This window comes from Sinocyclocheilus rhinocerous, unplaced genomic scaffold, assembly GCF_001515625.1.
Source record: "Sinocyclocheilus rhinocerous isolate Xijiao unplaced genomic scaffold, SAMN03320098_v1.1 scaffold799, whole genome shotgun sequence".
In the NCBI taxonomy this organism is placed as follows: Eukaryota; Metazoa; Chordata; class Actinopteri; order Cypriniformes; family Cyprinidae; genus Sinocyclocheilus; species Sinocyclocheilus rhinocerous.
Genome location: NW_015636538.1, coordinates 47918 through 68753, shown reverse-complemented (window position 1 = coordinate 68753; position 20836 = coordinate 47918). Strand labels below are relative to the sequence as shown.

The 20836-nt window shown below is 33.7% G+C and overlaps 2 protein-coding genes across 2 annotated transcripts in view; both read right to left on the bottom strand.

Moving 5' to 3' along the window:
• The window catches only part of LOC107747879 (proline-rich protein 35-like), a 7331-nt gene extending 1694 nt beyond the window's left edge, over positions 1 to 5637 (bottom strand). Inside the window, exons 1-2 of the mRNA XM_016562496.1 lie at positions 5531 to 5637; positions 3071 to 3144 (exon numbers count right to left, since the gene is read on the bottom strand). The gene's annotated coding sequence lies outside the window, so the exon portion shown is untranslated. The remainder of the gene's footprint in view (positions 1 to 3070; positions 3145 to 5530) is intronic.
• LOC107747878 (ATP-dependent RNA helicase A-like) overlaps positions 3390 to 20836 on the bottom strand; it is a 21180-nt gene continuing 3733 nt past the window's right edge. The window contains exons 2-4 of the mRNA XM_016562495.1: positions 3759 to 3972; positions 3550 to 3644; positions 3390 to 3467 (exon numbers count right to left, since the gene is read on the bottom strand). Of these exons, the coding sequence (XP_016417981.1) occupies positions 3390 to 3467; positions 3550 to 3644; positions 3759 to 3972 (387 nt within the window). The remainder of the gene's footprint in view (positions 3468 to 3549; positions 3645 to 3758; positions 3973 to 20836) is intronic.

Here is a 20836-nt window from a genome sequence, read left to right as displayed (position 1 = left end):
TTTAAATAATTTAATAATATTTTAAAAGATTGTATTTAATAATTTAGAATATCATTACATGTAAACAAAATATTATTTTATTAATGTAATAATATTTTAAATTGTAAAAATTTGAAAAAAGTTAAAAGTCATGCTTCTACTACAAAAGGTTAAAAAGCTTCACATTTGGACACATTTGGACATTGTTTTAAATGTAATTATGTAATATTATTTAAAAAATATTATTACTTTAATATTTAAAATGAACATATTTAATGATTTACAGTATTATTACAGGTAAACAAAATATTATTTTAATAATTTAAAATTACATTGAATAATTTAAAATATTAAAAATAACAGTAAAAAAGGAATGAGTTTTTAGTGTAATATTTTGTTATAAATATAAAATATTTAGAAATATATTTATTTATAATAATAAATATTTAAATTTGAATGGTCAAGAAAAGCTTGCCAGGTAACGTCAATGTGGAACTCATGTTTGCAACCCATTTTAATTTCGTAATGTGAAATTGAACATTTATTGACAATAAATGTAGAACAATGTATTAATTAGGATGTAAATGTATTAATTAGAAATTGATTGGATGGTAAAAAGTGTCAGGTGGCTGTAAAAATTAGAAGGCTTGATCACTTAATAAAAAGTGAATTTAGTTATTTTACATCATTTTGATAGAAAATTGCAAACATGCACTGATGAATTGTTCGTAATAAGACCTGTAATGTGTCGTAAGAAAGTAAATCGAGTCAGTTTGGATTTCACATAGACTTTAGCAAAGGGAAGAGATGATGAGAGACGTTGTGGTTTTCTCAGAAGTGCTGAAAGTCCTCTATCTGCCACCTTTCATTACGTCCAGCGTTGCAGCGGCGAGGTGTGTGTGTGTGTTTCTGGAGGCGGCTGCACCTGTGCGCGGCTCTCATGCTCACTGTAGTATTTACAGCAGGACCCTGAAGGTCAGCTGTAGGCACATCCTGACAAAGGGCAGAGGGACGCGAGGCTGCCCGCGTGTATGTGTGTTAATGAGAGATTGGCATCACGCCCGCGGGGCATCGTTAGCGGAGGAATGTGGGTCAAGGCAGATTGACTGCTCTTTTACCCGCTCTATCAGTCCGTCCACGACCGTCATCTGTCTCTCTCATACATTACACTGTGTCTCATCAGTCCTGTGCTTCTTTCACAGCCTCTGTGTGTGTTTCTCACTTTCTTTGTCTTCTACAATCAAAGAAAGAATGACTTTTATCCTACATGTCAATGAATCAAATAAGAATAAACTTAATTCTTTAAGTTTTTCTTTTTTTTTTAAAATTCTAATGCATGACTGAGTTACTGAGTTAATGTTTTACTATTAAGTCAAGTGATTTTTTTTAAATTTTATTGCACTTTTCACAATTTATGTTTTGTTAGTGCAATTTTAATGCAAAATTATTACATAGAAGCATGCATTAAGGCCTCTAATAAACAAGTTAAAAACTCTGTAGGATGAACAGAATTGATTTTCAAGTTTGTTATATAAATGTAATTGTACTAATTAAGTTTTATATATTTTTGTTTTATTGTATTATATTTATATTTTACCATTTTTCCCTGCTTATTTTAACATTAGTTTTTGTAGAGCAACAAAAATAATCATCTTTATTTAAATCTTTATTTTAATTTTAATCATTTAAAAAAATATTTTTTTGTTGCTCTGACAGATATTTATTTTATTGACAGATGTTCCTTAATGAAAAAATAATTTATACTTTGCAGTAAATAAATACGTAAAAATGTCTTTTTAAAGACATTGAAAAAACATTTTACATTTTTATTTATTTTTCAAATATTTTTATATAAGTTTTTAAATATTTTAAATCTTAACAGTTAGCAATCATAAGTCTGCTAACACCCTATCATGAGCAAAGATTATATCAAATTCTATCTTAGAATTCTATTTAAATACTTTTTTTCTTCTCACACTTCTGTTTTAATAGAAAAGAATTTAAACAAAACTATTGTACAATTCAAAACTATTTAATTCACAACATTTCATTTTTACAGTCTTTCAGAAATAACCAACTAAACTGTAAGTTGATGTAATTTAACTAATCATTTTTTATTATTAATAAAAAGCATTAAGAACAGGGCACAGTGAAAGCAATTAAATTATGGCATAATTAAAAGAGAAGCACAAGAGACTAAGATATCACTCAAATGCCTCTCTATACTCTTTATTCTTGATTATTTATTATTTGCTCCTGGCATTTTGCTTTGGGTGGAAAGAAAGAACAAAAAAAGAGAAGAAAATGAAGAAATGGACCAGATTACAGGCAGGAAATGAAGGGGAGGATGAAATGTCCCGCTGTGAGGCATGAGTTTTGGTGCTCGTATCTCGGGGTGTTGAGACAATGAGAGCCCCGAGTCATTTCGGTTTAAAGAAGACGAGTGGCGATGAATTTCACCAAACTTTCGTCTATTACAGCACTCAAAGAAAGAATGAAATCACATCTGCAACCATCTGCCGCAATCTGTCTGTCTGTCTGCAAATCCTCCAGTGTTTTGCTTGTTATAGATAATTCACAGGAACGTTGTGTGTGTTCGGTCATATTGCGGTTACGTCCCCCTCCTCGACCCGTTCTCTGGTTTTAACTGGACATCAAACGCTGCTGTTAGCGTTAATCAATTAAATTATTTTAGAGTTGTTCTCACTGCGGGACATTCTTTGTGGTGTGTCAGTTTTAAGGCCCTCGGGGTTCGGTCGGACGCCGGTCGATGACACTCGCATGAACACTCTGATCGTTGTGTGTTAAATATGTATTGTCTCGCTTAAATAGGGACGCTTGCTTAAAGCATCGACATGCCGCGACAAATCCAAGAACTGATCACACACACAAACACAGGGCAACAGCAGCGAACAAAACAGATGATTGATTGGAAAGCAAATCGTCTAAGATATATTGGCATGTAATGCATTTTAAAGTTTTAGGCAACTCTTATTTGAAATTATATCATTGTTCTTTTGTGTGAAGCACGTGTGAATGTGTTGTAATTTTGTGTGGACTGTGTGTGTGTGTGTGTGTGTGTGTGTCGTACCTCCACAGTAGTTCAGCAGAATGAGTTGGATGGTGACGCATGATTTTTTCTCATTTTAACTCTTGATGAAGGATCTAGAAAATAAACAATATATAAAATTAATTTCAGCTTTGACTGTCATACATAAAAGATGATAATGTTGGTAGCCAAACAGCTTTGGTTACCACTGACTTCCACAGTATTTACAAAAAAATAGGCACATTTAATGATATTTTGTGTTCCACAAAAGAAAGTCATACAGGTTTGGAATGACATGAGGGTGAATAAATGACAGAATTGTACTTTTTGGGTGAATCAACACTTTAATTAATGGAGCTGCTTACTTGCAGGAGTCGACGACAAAGACCACATCGTTGATAGTAATGCTGGTCTCAGCGATGTTGGTGGACAAAATTACCTGTGGTGTGTTCGCAAAATTTGTTTAAAACAAATGCTTTAATATATCAATTCCTAAACTGCACAGTGAAACATCTACAGACCTTAGTCACACCCTCAGGAGTGGGCTCAAACACTCGTCTCTGTTTTTCCCTGGGGATCTGAGAGTGAAGGGGCAGGATTCGGTATTGATGACCACCTTTGAGGGACACAATATTGGAGGAATCACTATGAGTTATATTACGAGATCAGGGGATACAAGCCATCCGGAAAAAAGATTTTGCTTGTGTGTGAGCAGAATATCATTACAGACCAAAGTGTGGGTTCATCTCCAGGTGTTTCTGCATGGAATAGATGAGGTTCCAGCCTGGCAGGTAGACTAGCACAGCCCCTGGTACTTCCAGCGTTTCAATGTACTTCAGCAAAGCCTCGATCAGCTCGAACGGAGTTTCCTTCTCATTCAACTGAGACATGGCACGCTTGGTTTCAGCAGTATACTCAGATCCACAGATGACATTACAGTTCACCTGTAGAACACAGAAATACAAGTCAAGCATTTCCAGGCTCAATTTAAGTACATTTAATTTAAGTAAACTATTATCTGATCAGTGCTGTGGAGTAAAGTTTAGTTGGTTAAATGCAGCTGTTCATCAACTGTTTTCAAGGTATGAAAGGTGTTTTATTTCTAGTGGATATAACGTTAAAAATTTGGGGCTGGTAAGATTTTTTATTTTTGAAAGAAGTCTCTTAAGCTCACCAAGGCTACATTCATTTTATTAAAAAAAAAAAAAAAAAATCAACATTTAATAAAAATGTTAAATGACAGTGTCTAATGTGCAAATGTCACTGTAATCTAATTGATTTAAAAAAATACATTTTAATTGTTATTTTATTGTTAATTATTCATTTAAATGTAACAATAATAATAATAATAAATTTAATTTAATCATTAAAATTAATTATAAACAAGGCATTACTTGTTATATTTATAAATATATATTTATATATATATTACAAATTCTGTTATATTTTTAAAATCCAATTTCATGTTTATTAGCAATATAATAAAGTATGTATTTTATGTCTTAATGTATAGCATCCTTTCAAAGAGTCTGGAGCAAGATGTCACACTTTAAACTCAAGGAAATATTTGATATATTTTAAAATAATTTTTGCATAGATGCATACTTTTCAATAAAAAGCTGTTGTTGTCTATAGAAAAAGATACAGTTTGTTAAACACAAGTTGACCTTTTGTGACAGGACACTATATGGGGTAAGTTGTCACAATGGAACTTATCATTCTACAGCCTATAATAGATTTTTATAGCAACATTTAAACTGAAGGACAAGTATGAAATGCAAAACAGTCAATGAAACGGCAGTAAAAAAGATAACAAATATTGTACTTAATTCAGTGCCATTTCAGCATTTGAAACCCATGTGACAACTTGCCCCAATATTAATCTGACAATGTGGCCCGACCGTTTTATGCTAACAAATAAAAAAGAGAAAAACCTGTCTCAAGAACAGTTTTTGCTTAAAGTTAACTTTTGTAGTTTTACTTTGTATTTCAAGTGTAGTTTAATGTGTTCACAAACACTTATAACAAAAATATGACAAATATGGAATTTTAATTTTGTGCATAGCACTCACAAAATGATTCTACTTTAGGACCGTTTTGAACTTGAAAACAAACACTCAAACTACTCCTAGATTGTGTAATTGGCCCTTTTACTCAAAACCTTAGATATTATAAGCTATATAACACGCGTGAACCATGTGAATTTTAATTTTACACATTTAGTATGCATCATCCATCATATGGATTACGTATTTTATCCTGCATTATTTTAATGTCACATAATATCATCCCATACAGCTTCTTTTCAAAAAAGTGAATCTAGACTTTTTCATTTGATTGTCAGCAGTTCACATTCTGATGCACACCGCTGCATTTGAGATGTTCAGGCACAGAATGATTTCAGTTATGCATAACAATCACACAAACTATACATAAAGTGGTTAATCTGCTCTAAACTCTTACGTCATAATAACTTTATACGCAGATAACGGTTTGACTTACCTGCTGCGTGTCTGTGTCATGTTCCGTTCCAGAGGCGGCCGGTGATGTGCGTTCGGGTGTTTTATGAGGGGAGAGCGATGCGCGCACACACACACACACACACACACACACACACACACACACACACTCACACTCACTCATACACACATGGATGAACAAGAGAGAGAGGCAGATATATATATTCTCTAGGAGGGATGCCTTGGGGCAGTACAATCAGGCACAGGCCCCTCCTGCCTCCCCTGCTATTGGCACAAGCTCAAGTGGGTCCAAATTAGCAAACTGGCCCGGTACAGTCCATTAAGGAGAAGTCGAGACTCTTCAGTCTCGCTGTACTGGGACAGTTTGCTTAATTGGGCCGGAGTGCAATTTAAAGTCGCTGATGGAAACTTGAGCAGCCTTATCACAACACTTTATGGAATTGTGTCTGAGTTTAGTTTCAATTTAGTGTGTTTTATTGCTGTAGCAAGGACCTGTACATTGTATTGCCAAAGCAGTATGAATATTGTGGTGCTAAGAAGTTTTATTAACAATTAAAATAAAGCATTAAATTAAAGTTTTAAAAAATGTAATTAAATTAATTAAATTGTCCTAAGCAGTACTAAACAGTTTTTAACAATAACAATTTTAACAATTAAAATGAAACCATATTTAAATGAAAATTAAATATTGCCCAAAACTATTAAATTAAATTAAATTAAATTACATTACATTACATTACATTAGATTCAAGCCTAAAGCAACAGTTTGGTAACAATTCAAATAAAACTATTTAAATTAAATTTGATTAATTAACTTAAAATATTAATGTGATAGTTTACTCAAAAACAAAATAAAATAAATATTGCCCAAGACAGTGCAAAAGTGTCAACACATAATTTTGACATTGTGATAGTTTATTCATAAATAAAATAAGTTAAAATTAAATTAATTAAATATCCCTCAAAGCAGTGCATAAAAGTTTTCATAAGAATTAAAATACAACTGAAATTAAATTTAATTTAATGAAATTAATTGATTAATTTAGATTAAATGAAATGTTGCCTAAAGCAGTGCAAAAAAGATTTAACAATGAAAATAAAACTGTATTTGAATTAAAATAAATACAATAAAAATAAATATAAAATAAATAAAACAAATATAAAATAAATGAGTTGCTTCAAAAGGAAATTAAATGCATATTAAAATAAATTAAAAATGTGTTATTAATAATAAACCGATATTAACAACTCGCAAGGTTAACAAGAAATACAGTGCAATTTTAAATTTCAACACTCATGTCATTGTTTACTCAAAAAAAAAAAATATCCGTGTGTGGATCGACATGAAGGTGAATAAATGTTTAACTATTTCTTCAGTTGGGTATTGGAGTGGAATTTGATGTGGCCATCAGAAACGTCCCTTTACCTTATGGACTTCTGTCTCTAAGTCTCTCACTCTGCATTCGCGGTTTGACCCAGTTTGTCTCTCTAGAAAAGCATGAAGCTGCAGAATCAAGTTTTAATGTGCACTGCTAACAGTGCATGATGGATCGGTAAATAAAGGCCGAACACCATCAATCATTCATAACATACTGTATATGTGGTTTGGACGTAGAAAGCTTGAAAGCAGCGATGAAAAATAAACTTTCTGAATAATCAAAGGACTCCACTTCTCCATATCTCTGAGATGTTTCAGTACGGTCCTCATCAGTGTTTTTGTGGTCGGGTCTGTCTGTGGATCTCCAGCGTAATGCAGTGGTCTCTCTCCACAACCTGCATAATTTAATATCTTTAACACAAACTAGCCACACAATTCACTCACGACTGTAATAGTTCAAAAAGACATCTCTGCGAGAAGTTCATGGTTGGTCTCTGAGGAAACAGATATGATGTTAATGAAATAGTAATGAAGTACTTTTTACATTCATTCAAAAAATGAATAAAGTGACTTACAAATAAGAACAGTACAAGTCAAATCATTGTTTTAATATTTTTATTTATAGAAGCTCACATGCATTAGCATTTGGCATTTAAAAAGTTAGCCTTTATGTTGATTTTGGTAGCTTTGAAATGTTTGGAATTAAAAATTCAATTGTCTCAGCTCAAAGAAATGATCATTAATCTTTATTTTTGTCATGTTCCCTGTAAAATTACTTATCATAATAAGCATACATGTATTTGAGAAGCAAAACTGCATAATATATTAAGACTTGTTTTCAGAGTGTGTAATAGTAATAATTATTAAAAGTTTCAATTAAATATGAATTCAATTACATTTTTATTACACTGACAAAATGTGTTTAAGTCAATTGGCATTTATTTATATAGTGCATTATATTTATACAACAGAAATATTTGTTATAGTTCAAAACCGTTTCAAAGCAGATGAATAAACAGGAAAATAATGTTGTAAAATTAATAAATTAATAAATTAATTCAATTCCAGCTGCAAAGTAACTACATAAGATAATAGTGTCATTATTCAATTCAGTGTTGTTTAAACTTAGTTTAGTATAACTAACACTCAAAAATAAAATATGACCCTGGAGCACAAAACCAGTCTTAAGTCGCTGGGGTATATTTGTAGCAATAGCCAAAAATACATTGTATGGGTCAAAATTATCGATTTTTCTTTTATGCCAAAAATCATTAGGATATTAAGTAAAGATCGTGTTCCATGAAGCTATATGTAATTTCCTACTGTAAATATATCAAAGCTTAATTTTTGATAAGTAATATGCATTGCTAAGAACTTCATTTGAACAACTTTAAGGTAATTTTCTCAATATTTAGATTTTTATGCACCCTCAGATTGAAGATTTTCAAATAGTTGTATCTCGGCCAAATATTGTCCGATCCTAACAAAGCTTTCAGATAATGTATAAATCTCAATTTCGAGAAATTGACCCTTATGACTGGTTTTGTGGTCCAGGGTCACAAATATGTTTTAAAATGTGATTTTATAGTGACATTTTTATATACTGCATTATATTTATACAGTACAGAAAGTGTATAAATATAGTTTAAAAGGTTTTAAAGCAGCTTCACATTAATAAACAGTAAATAACAGCGTTAATATTTAAAAATTAATCAATTATGAAACAAATTCAATTTCAGCAGCTCTACATATCGTGTCATTATTCAGTGCAGTGATGTTTTAGTTCAGTACCTGTCAGTGTTGCAAAGTTCATCAATTATGTTAGATTTATGCTGAACCATTTATAGGATTTTTTTCCACTAAAAACTAGTTAAAATACTCATTTTGATGCATTTGAATTCTTTGCGGTTTTTTTGCAGTGCAGCCTTGTTTTGGGCATGTTAAATAGATGGTTTAATGTCATGACATCAGTGAGCGAGCGGGTGATGGTTTGTGAGTGTTTATGAGCTCAGGTCCTTTGAGTGGGGGGTTGAGCCCTTCCTGGAGGATCAGGCGTGCTGTCAGACACACGAGAGGAGATGAACTGTGACAGCGTGATCCGTAGGGCCTAACCATCTGTAGAAACCGAGAGAGAGAGAGAGAGAGGAGGGGGACTGAGAAAGAGTTATAGGTGAAAGAGAGAAACCTGCCTCTGTTATGAGCAATTTATGAGGAATAAAATGACATTTCTGTCATTGACTCACCGTAGTCACATCATTTCTTTTTTTTTATTAGCTGTTTTTTTTCTTCGTATTTTCATTTTAATTGTGTTCATTTTGTTTGTCTTTTGTCATTTTTATTAGTTTTTTAAATATGTCAGTATCGTATTATTATTTATTAATTTATTCATATTTATTTATTAATAATTATTTTAGTACACATGAGAATGTCAATCTACTAACTACTTTTCTTTCAAATTAAAATTAATTTTTGAGATCTATAAGGCTTGAAAGCTACACTCCTAAAGAGACGTATTATATTCTATTGCTATATTATACTAAACTTAAAACTTATTGGTGAAAGAGAGAGACCCTTCATCCGTTATGAGCAAAATATAGGGTGTTTATGAGGAATAATTTATCCAAAAATTACATGTAGTCTCTGTCATGACATTCCAAACAATAGCAGTTTGTGGTGTTATTCAAAAATGTCATAAAAATCATCATAAAAGTCGATTATATGACCTGTACATATTATTCAATATGTTACAAAGTCATCTGATATATATTTGAGTGAGAACAGACCCAAATTTAATTCACAGTCATTGCAAAAATGATTTTCTTACTTAGTATTTTTTTTTTTTTTGCTTTACAAATTCAAGATATCAAGATACATTTAATTGAAAAGGAAAATGATTTTAGATATTAAGTCTTGTTTTCTAAAAAATGTATAAATTTGAAAAAATTCGAAGAAAAAAGTATTTTTTTCTCTTTTGATTGAAGTTTATTTTGTCTTGACAGAAAATAATGTTTTAATCAAAAACTCGCATCATTTTGATACATTTAAAATTTTAAGTCATTTTGCTTCTCAAGTAAATGTATCTCGATTTAAGAATGTTTAGATACAAGACAAAAATACCAAATAAGAAAATAACACTAGTTCAGGAGTTGCATCTGAGAAAAGATGCTAATCTCGCATGTATTTCCTCTGGAGTTTAGGAAGAAATGTCTCAAACTGTGCTCAGATTTTGAGCATTTTGCACTCAATTTAATCCAAGATCACATGATCTGAGCCACTGTAAACACTTTGATTTTATAGCTTTTGCTGTACGTCTCATTTGTGTCTCTTTTTTATTTCTCCTAAAGAAACATCTGAAACAAAGTGCTTAAATGAAACACAGGGTGTCCTGATCTATGATAGAGCATCCTCTGAGCACTAAAAAAAATTCCTTGAGCGTTTTTTCCCCCACATTATTTGAACCCGTTCACTGATTCATGAGTGTGTGTACCTGAAGATAATGAACTGTATTTGTGTGTGTGTATGAACCTCAAGATGAAGCACACACAGGCACACACTGCTGGGTCAATGCAGCGATCCAGTTATACATTTTCACAGGGTACATCATAACTTTAATATCAACACATTTACCAAAAGAGATTACACACACACACACACACACACACTCCTGCACGGTATGGTCCTAAACTCTATGAATAGTTTATAATAATAAGTAAATGTAATGATAATTCTACATAACCATTGGGTGTATGTTAGTGTTATTTTAGTATAATTAAGATAAAATTTTGTACATTTAAAAATTTTGAAATATTTTTTATTCTTTATTGTATTTTCTGTTTACATTTTAATTTTAGTTAAAGTTTTTAGTAATTTTGTTGTTTAATTCTATTTTTTTAGTTTTTCTATATAGTTTTCATTCAATTTTAATTAAGTTTTAGTTATTTTAGTACATAAAGTTAAACAACAAAAAAAGAGAGAAATGTTGCTTTGTCAATTAGCTGAAATAAAATAATATATTTTGATTTAATTTATTGTATTATGTTTTTTTCCCTCACGATTTTTTAAAATTTCCTCACAATTAAGGTTTTAAAGCTACACATGATCCTTCAGAAATCATTCTAATAGGCTGATTTGCTGCTCAAGAAACATTTTTTTGATTATTATTTCTTATTATGTTGAAAATACTTTAATATTTTTGTGGAAACTGTGATACATTTTTTTTTCACGATTCATTGATGAACAGAAAGTTCAAAAGAACATAATTTATTTGAAATAGAAATCTTTTGTAGTGATATAAATGTATTATTAAAAGTCTTTTTTCAGCTCTTTTCCAACCTTCCACTGTAAGGTAATTATATGTCTTGCATTTTTCCCCTCACTTTTTCACCATTTGTCTGTAAAATGTTCCTGAGGTGATTGTTCATACACGTTAAGATCACAGATTTAATGCATAAGTATAAGGCATAAGTTTATATGTTAGGGAGGGCTCTTGTGTGTGTGTGTGTGTGTGTGTGTGTGTGACTAAGCACACGGCTGAAGTGTTTTTGGGACTGTCTGTTTTTGGCCCTGTGGTGTTGGACGCTAACAGCCGCACTCTTAGCTAATGCTGTGAGGCACATTAAGAAAACTCATATCGCTCTCAGCAAATATCAGTTATTCAACTAACCCTTCTTTCTTTCTTTGCCTCTCCTTACTCTGCCCCTCCCTCTCTTTTCCTTTTATCCCTCTATACGTTTTTTAATCAATAGTAGAATGAAGCAATTCTTTACCTGATTAGATTTGTATTTTTGCTTTTGTTGATATTTAAAATTTGTTACATTCACTGTTACATTCAAATTCCAAAGATCAGTTTTGAAGGACAGGAAGTGAACCATCCCAACCAGAATTTTTAAATTACACATGAGTGTTTTTTATTCTGTACAAGCCAAGAGTGAACAATAGAATCTGTTCATGAGGGTCCATTCCTGATGATGGCCACTTTAACGCTGGAGTGTGTCATTTCTGTCCATCCAAAGGCCTGCATGAGGACTCACCGTCCATAAACTGCAAAATTATGTTCTTCAAGAGGCCATCATATGCACACTTCACTAACAGTCATATAAAAGGGATTCAGTTGTTTTATTGTTTGGAAGAGCCCTTCGAGTAGCATCCTGTTTGAATAGAATCAAGTTGATGTTGTTGTCAGTTAAGAAGGTGTAAACCTGATTTAAATTTTCAACCAATCATCAAACATTCTAAAATGGAATTCTGACATCTTAAAGGAATAGTTCACCCAAAAATAAAAAATAGCTGAAAATGTACTCTCCCTCAGACTGTCCAAGATGTAGATGAGTTTGTTTCTTCATCAGAACAGATTTGGAGAAATGTAGCATTCCATCACTCGCTCAGCAATGGATGCTCTGCAGTGAATGGGTGCCGTCAGAATGAGAGTCCAAACAGCTGATAAAAACATCCCAATAATCCACACCCCTCCAGTCCATCAGTTAATGTCTTTTGAAGCAAAAAGCTGCTTGTTTGTAAGAAATAAATCCATCATTAAAGCATTTTTTTAACTTCAAACCTGGCAGAAAATACAAGTCCTCTGTACATAATATTGCTTTGTCCAGTGGAAAAGGTTGTCTCGTCTGAATCAGGAGAGAAATCTGCACAGATCAAGCAGAGTTTACAAGTGAAAACAGTCCAAAATAGTCCTAAACAAATATGTGGGTAGATTTTGTTGTGAGAGGACAACAGGCGATGGACTTTTTCACTGGAGGAAGCCTTATTATGGATTATGGACTATTATTTTAGCCAGAAGTAATGGTTTAAAATTAAAATGCCTTAATGATGGATTTGTTTCTTACAAATACATAACTTTTTACTTCAGAAGACACAAATTTCATGGACTGGAGGGGTGTGGATTACTTGTGTATTATTTTGATGTTTTTATCAGCTGTTTGGACTTTCATTCTGACGGCACCCATTCACTGCTGAACATCCATTGGTAAATTTCTCCAAATCTGTTCTGAGGAAGAAACAAACTCATCTACATCTTGAATGGTCCGAGGGTGAGTAAATTTTCGTCATTTTTCATTTTTTGGTAAACTATTCCTTTAAAGGGACAGTTCACTCAAAAATGACTGTTCTGTCAATCACCCTCATTTCGTTCCAAAACCTGTATGACTTTTTCTTCTGTGGAACATGAAAGAAGATATTTTGAAAAATGCCTCAGTGTTTTTAACCATACAGTGAAAGTGTTTGCACCACTAGCATTCTTCAAAATGTCTTCTTTTTTGTTCCACAGAAGAAAGAAATGCAGCTCGGTCATGACCATCGGTGTAACTGCTGTTGGTTTATCATGTATGTGCAACCTCAATCAACATTTGAGCGATTTACATAAGTAGCATACATGTAAGTATGAGTAATAGCAGTGTTCGCTCGTCAACTCCGAGTGGCATTTGTGTCAGTGTATGTGTGGCCAGGAGCGGTGGAGACACTAGATCTGTGGCTGGTGTGGCATTAATGTCAGTGTATGCGTCTGTCTGACAGTGATGGGTAACATCTGCTTTCTGCCTCCGTGATTCTGATCTATGAATAACTGACCCCCCTACTTCCTCCGAGACAAACACATGCATATAAACATCAACACAAACACACACAGCCATATGTGAGTGGAGCGGCAGAGCTCTAGGGGTGCTCACCATTGCACCTGTGGGTGTCACCTGACCCAGGCAACAGGAAGACGAAATGAGGGGAAACATCAGCTGCTGCCACCCGCCATCAGGAGAGCTGTCAATCAGCCCACCCTGCAGGGCAAGAGTGTGTGTCGCTGCGGTGTGTGTGTGTGTGTGCGAGCAGCAAACAACCTGCAGGGTTCGGCTGTGTGTGAATTCACTGACCTGTAGGGAGTAACTGTGCGCGCGTGTATTTGTAAATGCTTCGACCTTCAGGGACGTCATGTGTGAGTGAGTGTGTGTTCCTGTCGAATTCTCCTCGATCTGTGTGTCAGCGGTGCTGGTCTGATATGTCCTTGCATGATGTGTGTTCTAGAAACTCTAAGATTTGTTACAACTATATCTTGAAAGTTTAAATTTTTTTCATATTATGTTAAAACAAATAAAAAACTGTATACACACACACACACACACACACACACATATCTGTGTTTTATCATTTTTATTGATACTTTTCTTTTTGGAATGAAATGTATATAGCAATTTTCTAATGTAATAAGACTGATTTTTAAGTAAGAAAATTAATTGTTATAAATATTCTTAAAATATTTTATATTTTATTTACTATAAAATTTCAAATATATTTATTCTCTGAAATTACGTTGTATTATCCTAGGCAATTTTATTGTAAATTTATCTTGGTTTATGATGATGTTTTACTGAAAGAAAAATATTTATGTTGATATTCTTCTGATTTGAATGAATTTTATTTATTTATTTTCAAGTCATATTATCTTATTCAATTTTGCTGTAAAATCATCTTGGTTAATAAATGATATATAATATGATATTTAATAAAATTTAATATTGATATTTTTCTGTTTTGAATGAAATGTTATGTATTTATTATACATAAATATGATGTATTAATTAAATATGAACATGTATTTATTATTATATACTAATATATTACCATTATTAATCATATATTTTTTTAAATATTGATTTCTTGTATCCATACTCTTGTATTAATTTGAAATGATGATGCCTTAGAATTTGGTCAAAACAAGGTATTTAAAAAGGTAGCATAATGTTGCTGCCTGTAAACATTGTAAATATTGCAGACATTCAGAAAAAATAAATTTAAATTGAAGAAGAATCAAGCAGTTTCCTTAAATTGATTATTTATTGATTCCTATTGCATTGCATTAAAAATAATTAACTTTAAACCTACAGCAAAAACTAAACTGGTGAAATAAATTGGTATGCAAACAATAATATAAATATTAACAATTAATTTAAGAAATGATAATTAAATATTTACATGAAATTTTGCTGCGTAAGTGAATTTTTTTGCTTTGCAATAATATTTAAAATGATATTTTTCTTGTTTGCACGAGTAGGTTTCTAAATGGTGGTTGTCTGTCGGTAAATGTCTGCAAATTCACAGTGTTCAAGTGATTCAACCTGAACTTTGAGATAATACGAGGAAACTATTATAGTTATATTTTGTGATGTACAAGAGTTTTTTTCCGCAAAATAAGAAAAGGCGAGCTTGAATAAATGAATCTAACAAAATGCAGTGCAGCAGAGATAATCAGGGCACAGAGACGCAGGAAATAGCGCCCTGTCCTGTCTGCTCATGCGTGAGTTATACAGTGAGACAGACCCCCTGTGGGTGTGGGGAAGACAAGTCCACGCTTTAGTACACCATATGTTCACCCCTCTCTCCGCCGTACATAAACAAGTCAAGAAGCTATAGCTAGAGGGAAGCCATGCTGCAGTATTACTCACTCTGTCTCTCTCTGTCTGTTACTCTTTTCCTCTTCCGTCTGTGTTTCTCAGTTGGTCTCTCTTTATCTTTTCCCTTTGCCCTTTTTCTGTTCGTCTTTTGCCAGTTTGCTGTCCAGTTCTTTTTCCTGTATCTTCATGCATCTTACTCAGTGTAGCGAATCAGCTCATGGGGAAATATGAATAATTAATCATAACTAGTTATAATTAATTATAAATATTTAGATCCGCTGTAGATATTTAGCTGACCTCTCAGGGTCAACTGTCTGTCAATTCTAAGAACGTTAATTTCCTGGTTTTTCATTAGGTCGTAAATGTATCTGGTGTCAGGGTTGCCATGGTAACCAGGGTCCTGGGCCCTGTTCACAGACAACTTGGCACCCAGTATGTTTATTGGGTGAGGGGTCTGTGAACGTTTTGTTAATCTAATGAATAACTGATTTGTTAAATCAAATGAAAAATTGTGTGTTTGATTGGTCCAGACGCTACATCAGTGTATTGTATTGATGTATTGAACATAATATTTATCAAAAGGTGATTGTTTAAGAGGCCTTTTTGCTTTTTTAACAGCTATAATGCCTCCGATGCAGTGCAGCCATTGCCTGGTTAGTGCAAATCTTTTCATGTTGAGCTGTGGTGCTTGTGTGGGGTACGCAGGTTTGAATCTGGCCTGCATTGTGTCTATGTGTTATATTGTTTTTCAGAAAAGATAAAAATCTATATTTTACTTTGTTCTGGTAGGTCATTCTTAGCTAAACTTGGCCAATTTGTGTCCAAAAGGTTTAGGTTTATTTATTTGTAATTTTTACATTTCTTTTTTTCAAATCATTTTTTTGTAATATTTTTTTGTTTTAAAATCATTATTTATTTTTGTACTTTGTGCACAGAAAAATAATTGATCATTACAGTAAATAGGTGGAAAAAAATGACTCATTCTCTTAAATATGATGTAAAAATAATTTTACAGGAGGAATTGTCCCAGTAAACAGGGCTAAAGAGAAAATACAGGACAAAATTCAATTCAGTGCACATTTATTTGTATAGTGCTTTTAACAATACTTACATATATTTTAATTTTACTATAAGCAAAATCTATGGAGAATTTGATTCAATTTATTCTACATAACCCATTGAAATTTAATGGTGGTAATTGGGACATGCAAATTGACTGATATTTTAAATCAATTCTGTATTTTAAAAGTTATTTTGCATAAAAAAAAAAAAAGACAAATCTATTAAACAATATGATAAAGTTCAGTATTCTATTTACAAACAGTACACAAATAATTTCCTGAGAATGTCGCTACTTCTTCTATATTAGCAGTCATCATTAGAGACTGTTCAATTCTATTTAACATAATGAAGCACAAAAACTAGATTGGTGGGACACAGTGCAGTCTGGATTTGAACCTGCGTGTATCCTTCATGAGCACCACAACTCAGCATGGCAAAAGCACATGCGCTAACCACTAGACAATAGCTCTGAAAAGACCAGGCCTACTTCACGTACATGTATCCGCATGGAGGATAAAGCTGCTGCTGACTGACAGTCGCTGGTATAACAGACAGGACATGACATCACATCCAGTGATTCTGCTATATGTCTTCCTGAAGATGGACTGTTGAAATAAAATCCAACATGCAAACACAGAGCAGTAAATAATTGCACACACCTCATGTTCATTTATCTATCTATCTATATGCATCTACGGATATCTATCTGTCTGTCCATCTATCCATCCATCATCTATCTATCTGTCTATCTATCTATCTATCTATCTATCTGTCTATCTGTCTGTCTGTCTGTGTCTAAAAGATAGATAGATAAAATGATAGAACGATAGACAGACAGATAGATAGAACGACGGATAGCTAAAACAATACATAGAATGATAGATAGACAGACAGACAGACAGATAGATAGATAGATAGATAGATAGATAGATAGATAGATGGACGGACAGAAGGACAGACTGATAGATAGATAGACAGACAGACAGACAGATAGATAGATAGATAGATAGACGGACGGATGGATGGATGGATGGATGGATGGACGGACAGAAGGACAGACTGATAGATAGACAGACAGACAGACAGACAGACAGACAGACGGACGGATGGATGGATGGACGGACGGGCAGACAGACAGATAGACGAACGGACAGACGGACTGATAGATAGATGGATGGATGAATGGATGGATGGATGGACGGACTGATAGATAGATAGATAGATAGATCTGTCCGTCCGTCCACCCATCCATCCATCTATCCCTTATCGTTCTATCTGTTGTTCTATCATTCTATCTATCGTTCTATGTATTGTTCTAGCTATCTGTCATTCTATCTGTCTGTCTGCTTTCGTTCTATCTTTAACTATCCATCTGTCTGTCGTTCTTTCATTTTATCTATCTATCTTTTTCATGGTCTTTATTTTGTGTCTTTGTCCCTCGCTCCATATGTGCTCTGAGAAAGCGTGACTGGCAGCTCCACACATGCTGGTGCGGGCGGCCCGTGACCGTCTGTGTGAGTGACTGGTCTGCCGGCGTGTCACAGGGTTTGAGTGCTATAGGATGTGCCAGGCCAATTGACCAAATCACTGATCTTTAAGACTAGCTCTGGGGGTTGTGTTTGGGGGGGGTGAGGGTGAGTTTCGGGTGGGGGCAGAAGAGCACCATCACTAACACCCCCCTAACACACACACACACACTAACACACACACTAGCTCTAATCAAGGAACATGGTCACCGCAAAGATGTTAACAAGAAACGACAGCTTCTCGTCGCTTGCGGCAACGACCAGCTCGGCTGTGGAGATAGACCGGCAGGCGCGAAGCCAAGCGAGAGAAATAGAGAGAGAGAGAGAGATACAGCTAAAAGACCAGAAAGAAAAGCAGAGAGAAACTCAGAAACTCTAGAAGAATCTAAACCTCCACACACATTTAGATATGCACTATAACTTCATCCACCAGGTAGACACCAGCATGGCCTTTCTGACCTTTATCCTGTGTGTTTTAGAGCATGTGAGGGACGGAATAGATGTGACAGGTTGTTAATGGACGGGGCAGAGACATTTTAGGACATATTAGTAATCCTTAATAATTCACCAGCCCAAGAGCACGTCTCTCTGCCTCTCTGTCTCCATACAGCAGCCCCAGAAGTATTTGGACGCTTAAGACATGCTTAAAAATGTATGAATGTCATTGAATTAGATATCAAACACAGAGAAAGCTGTTGAAGGTGAAATGTTTGACAAAAAGAAGTTTGTAGAATGCTATATCAAAATATGTAGTGTTAAAAAGGAAGCCGGTGTTGTGTGCATGTGTTTGTTTGTGGTTAGTGGATCATGCTGATTTTCTACACCTGTGGTTCCTGTGCTGGACACCTGTGTGAACTGAGCTCATACAGACTCTAAAAATCACCAGAACACCAGCTCAAACTCACTGAGACTTCATAAGAAACGAAGAAAAGTGATGTTAGTCAAGAGAAAAGATACGGCATTTGAGCAGATACAGACACTTGCTTTGATTTGTTGTTATCTTATGCAGTGACATTCAGACATTGTTATACATGGCTTTTGATCAAACAGAATAGTAATACAATAATTAATATTGTATATAATAATATTAATATACATACATACCGCTCAGTAAGATTCTTTTCATGTTTTTGAAAGACGTCTTTTATGCTCACTAAGGCTGCATTTATTTGATCAGAAAACAGTAAAACAGTAAAATTGTGAAATATTATTTTAAAATGACTGTTTTTTAATTCAAATATACTTTGAAATATAATTCATTTCTGTGATGCGCAGCTGAATTTTCAGCATCATTACTCCAGTCTTCAGTGTCACATGATCCTTCAGAAATCATTCTGATATGATGATTTGCTTATTATCTAATATGGTTATTATGAATGTTGAAAACAGTTGTGGTGCTCAATATTTTGGTGGAAACAGTAAAAAAAAAAAATTACAGATTTTTTTGGTTAAATATAATTTTCAAAAGAACGTAAATTTAAATAAAAAAATATTTTGTTACTTTTGCTCAATTTAATGCATCTATCTATCTATCTATCTATCTATCTACAGTATCTATCTATTTTGTCCTAAAATAAGCATTCCTGTATCTCTGTCTTGGGTTTAATTCCCATGGGATGCATCGATTGATTATAATGCATATTTTGAATGTAAATGAAATTCAACTCAGACATGGATTCACCTCCAGTATATAGATGACCTACTCCAGAACCACAGAAGAGAACGTTGTTTATGGAACATAAAAAGCTTCTTACATGTCATCAAGCTGCAAAAATGATTTGTTTTTGTTTTAAAGAGTCAGATCTCCTCCTTTGTGTTGATCTAAATGGACTGTCATTATCTAAAGCACCCAAAGACTGTGTGTGTGTGGATACAGTATCCTCCTGTCTGACCCCTGGATGCCAGTGTAGATGTAGACAGTGATGTGGTGTGGCACCATGGGACCCTCCCTAACTGGCACTGCGTTGTAATGTATACGTGTCTGTGTTTCCGTGAGTCGTGATGGTTTATGACATTCGTATGTGTGTGTGCCGGTGTGTGTGTGTGTACCTAGTAGTAGTACACGGGCTCGTGTTCCTGTCTCGGCCCCGGTGGCTGCAGGATACGGGGACAGTGATGTGGCTCGGCACCGCAGGGGCCTGTGTGTGTGTGTGTTTGGTACAGTGATGGGTTCTGGCACCCGAGGGCTGGGTCGACTGGTCCTGGGCTGGTGGCACGGACAGCGATTAGGACTCTGATATCAACCTGTCACTCTGAACAACTCTGACTGTCACAAAGAGGAAAAGAGAGAGAGAGACAGGGAGGAATCAGCAGAGATAATGTAGACGCTGAGTTAGTGTGACAGCTGAGGACAGAATAAAAGAACAAGGAGAGCAAGATGAAGAGACCATTAGAATTAGAATTCAAACTAGAATTAGTTCTAACTAGAGTTAGAACCAGAAACAGAATCCAAATTAGAATCAGAATACAAAGGCACACGGCTGTTGCCCTATATACATTGGGCTGCATGGTTCCAGTTTAGTTGCAGTTTTATTTTATTTTTATTTTATTTTATTTTTTTGTATTTCATTATTCATTTCATTGTTATATTGGATTTCATTATTTTATTTTTATTGTTATTATTTTGTAGTATTATATTTTATTTTATTTCATTATTTTTTAAATGGTATTATTATTATTATTATTATTTGCATATTTAATTTTATTTTAATTAATATGTTTGTATTTTGTATTTTATTTTTACATTTTTTTAAATTTAATAATTTGATTCCATTTTTTATTCTGTTTTATTTTTATCATTATTATTGTATTGTATTGTGTTGTATTATTTGTATTGTATGATTTTGTTTTTATTTTATTTAATTTTCGAATGGAGTTCTCAAGCCCGCCTGCTGCCGCTCACTCTAGCCCGCCGTGTGTTTCGTTGTGAAAGCGAAACTACTTTGTTTGGTCTTCCAAAAGAGGACACG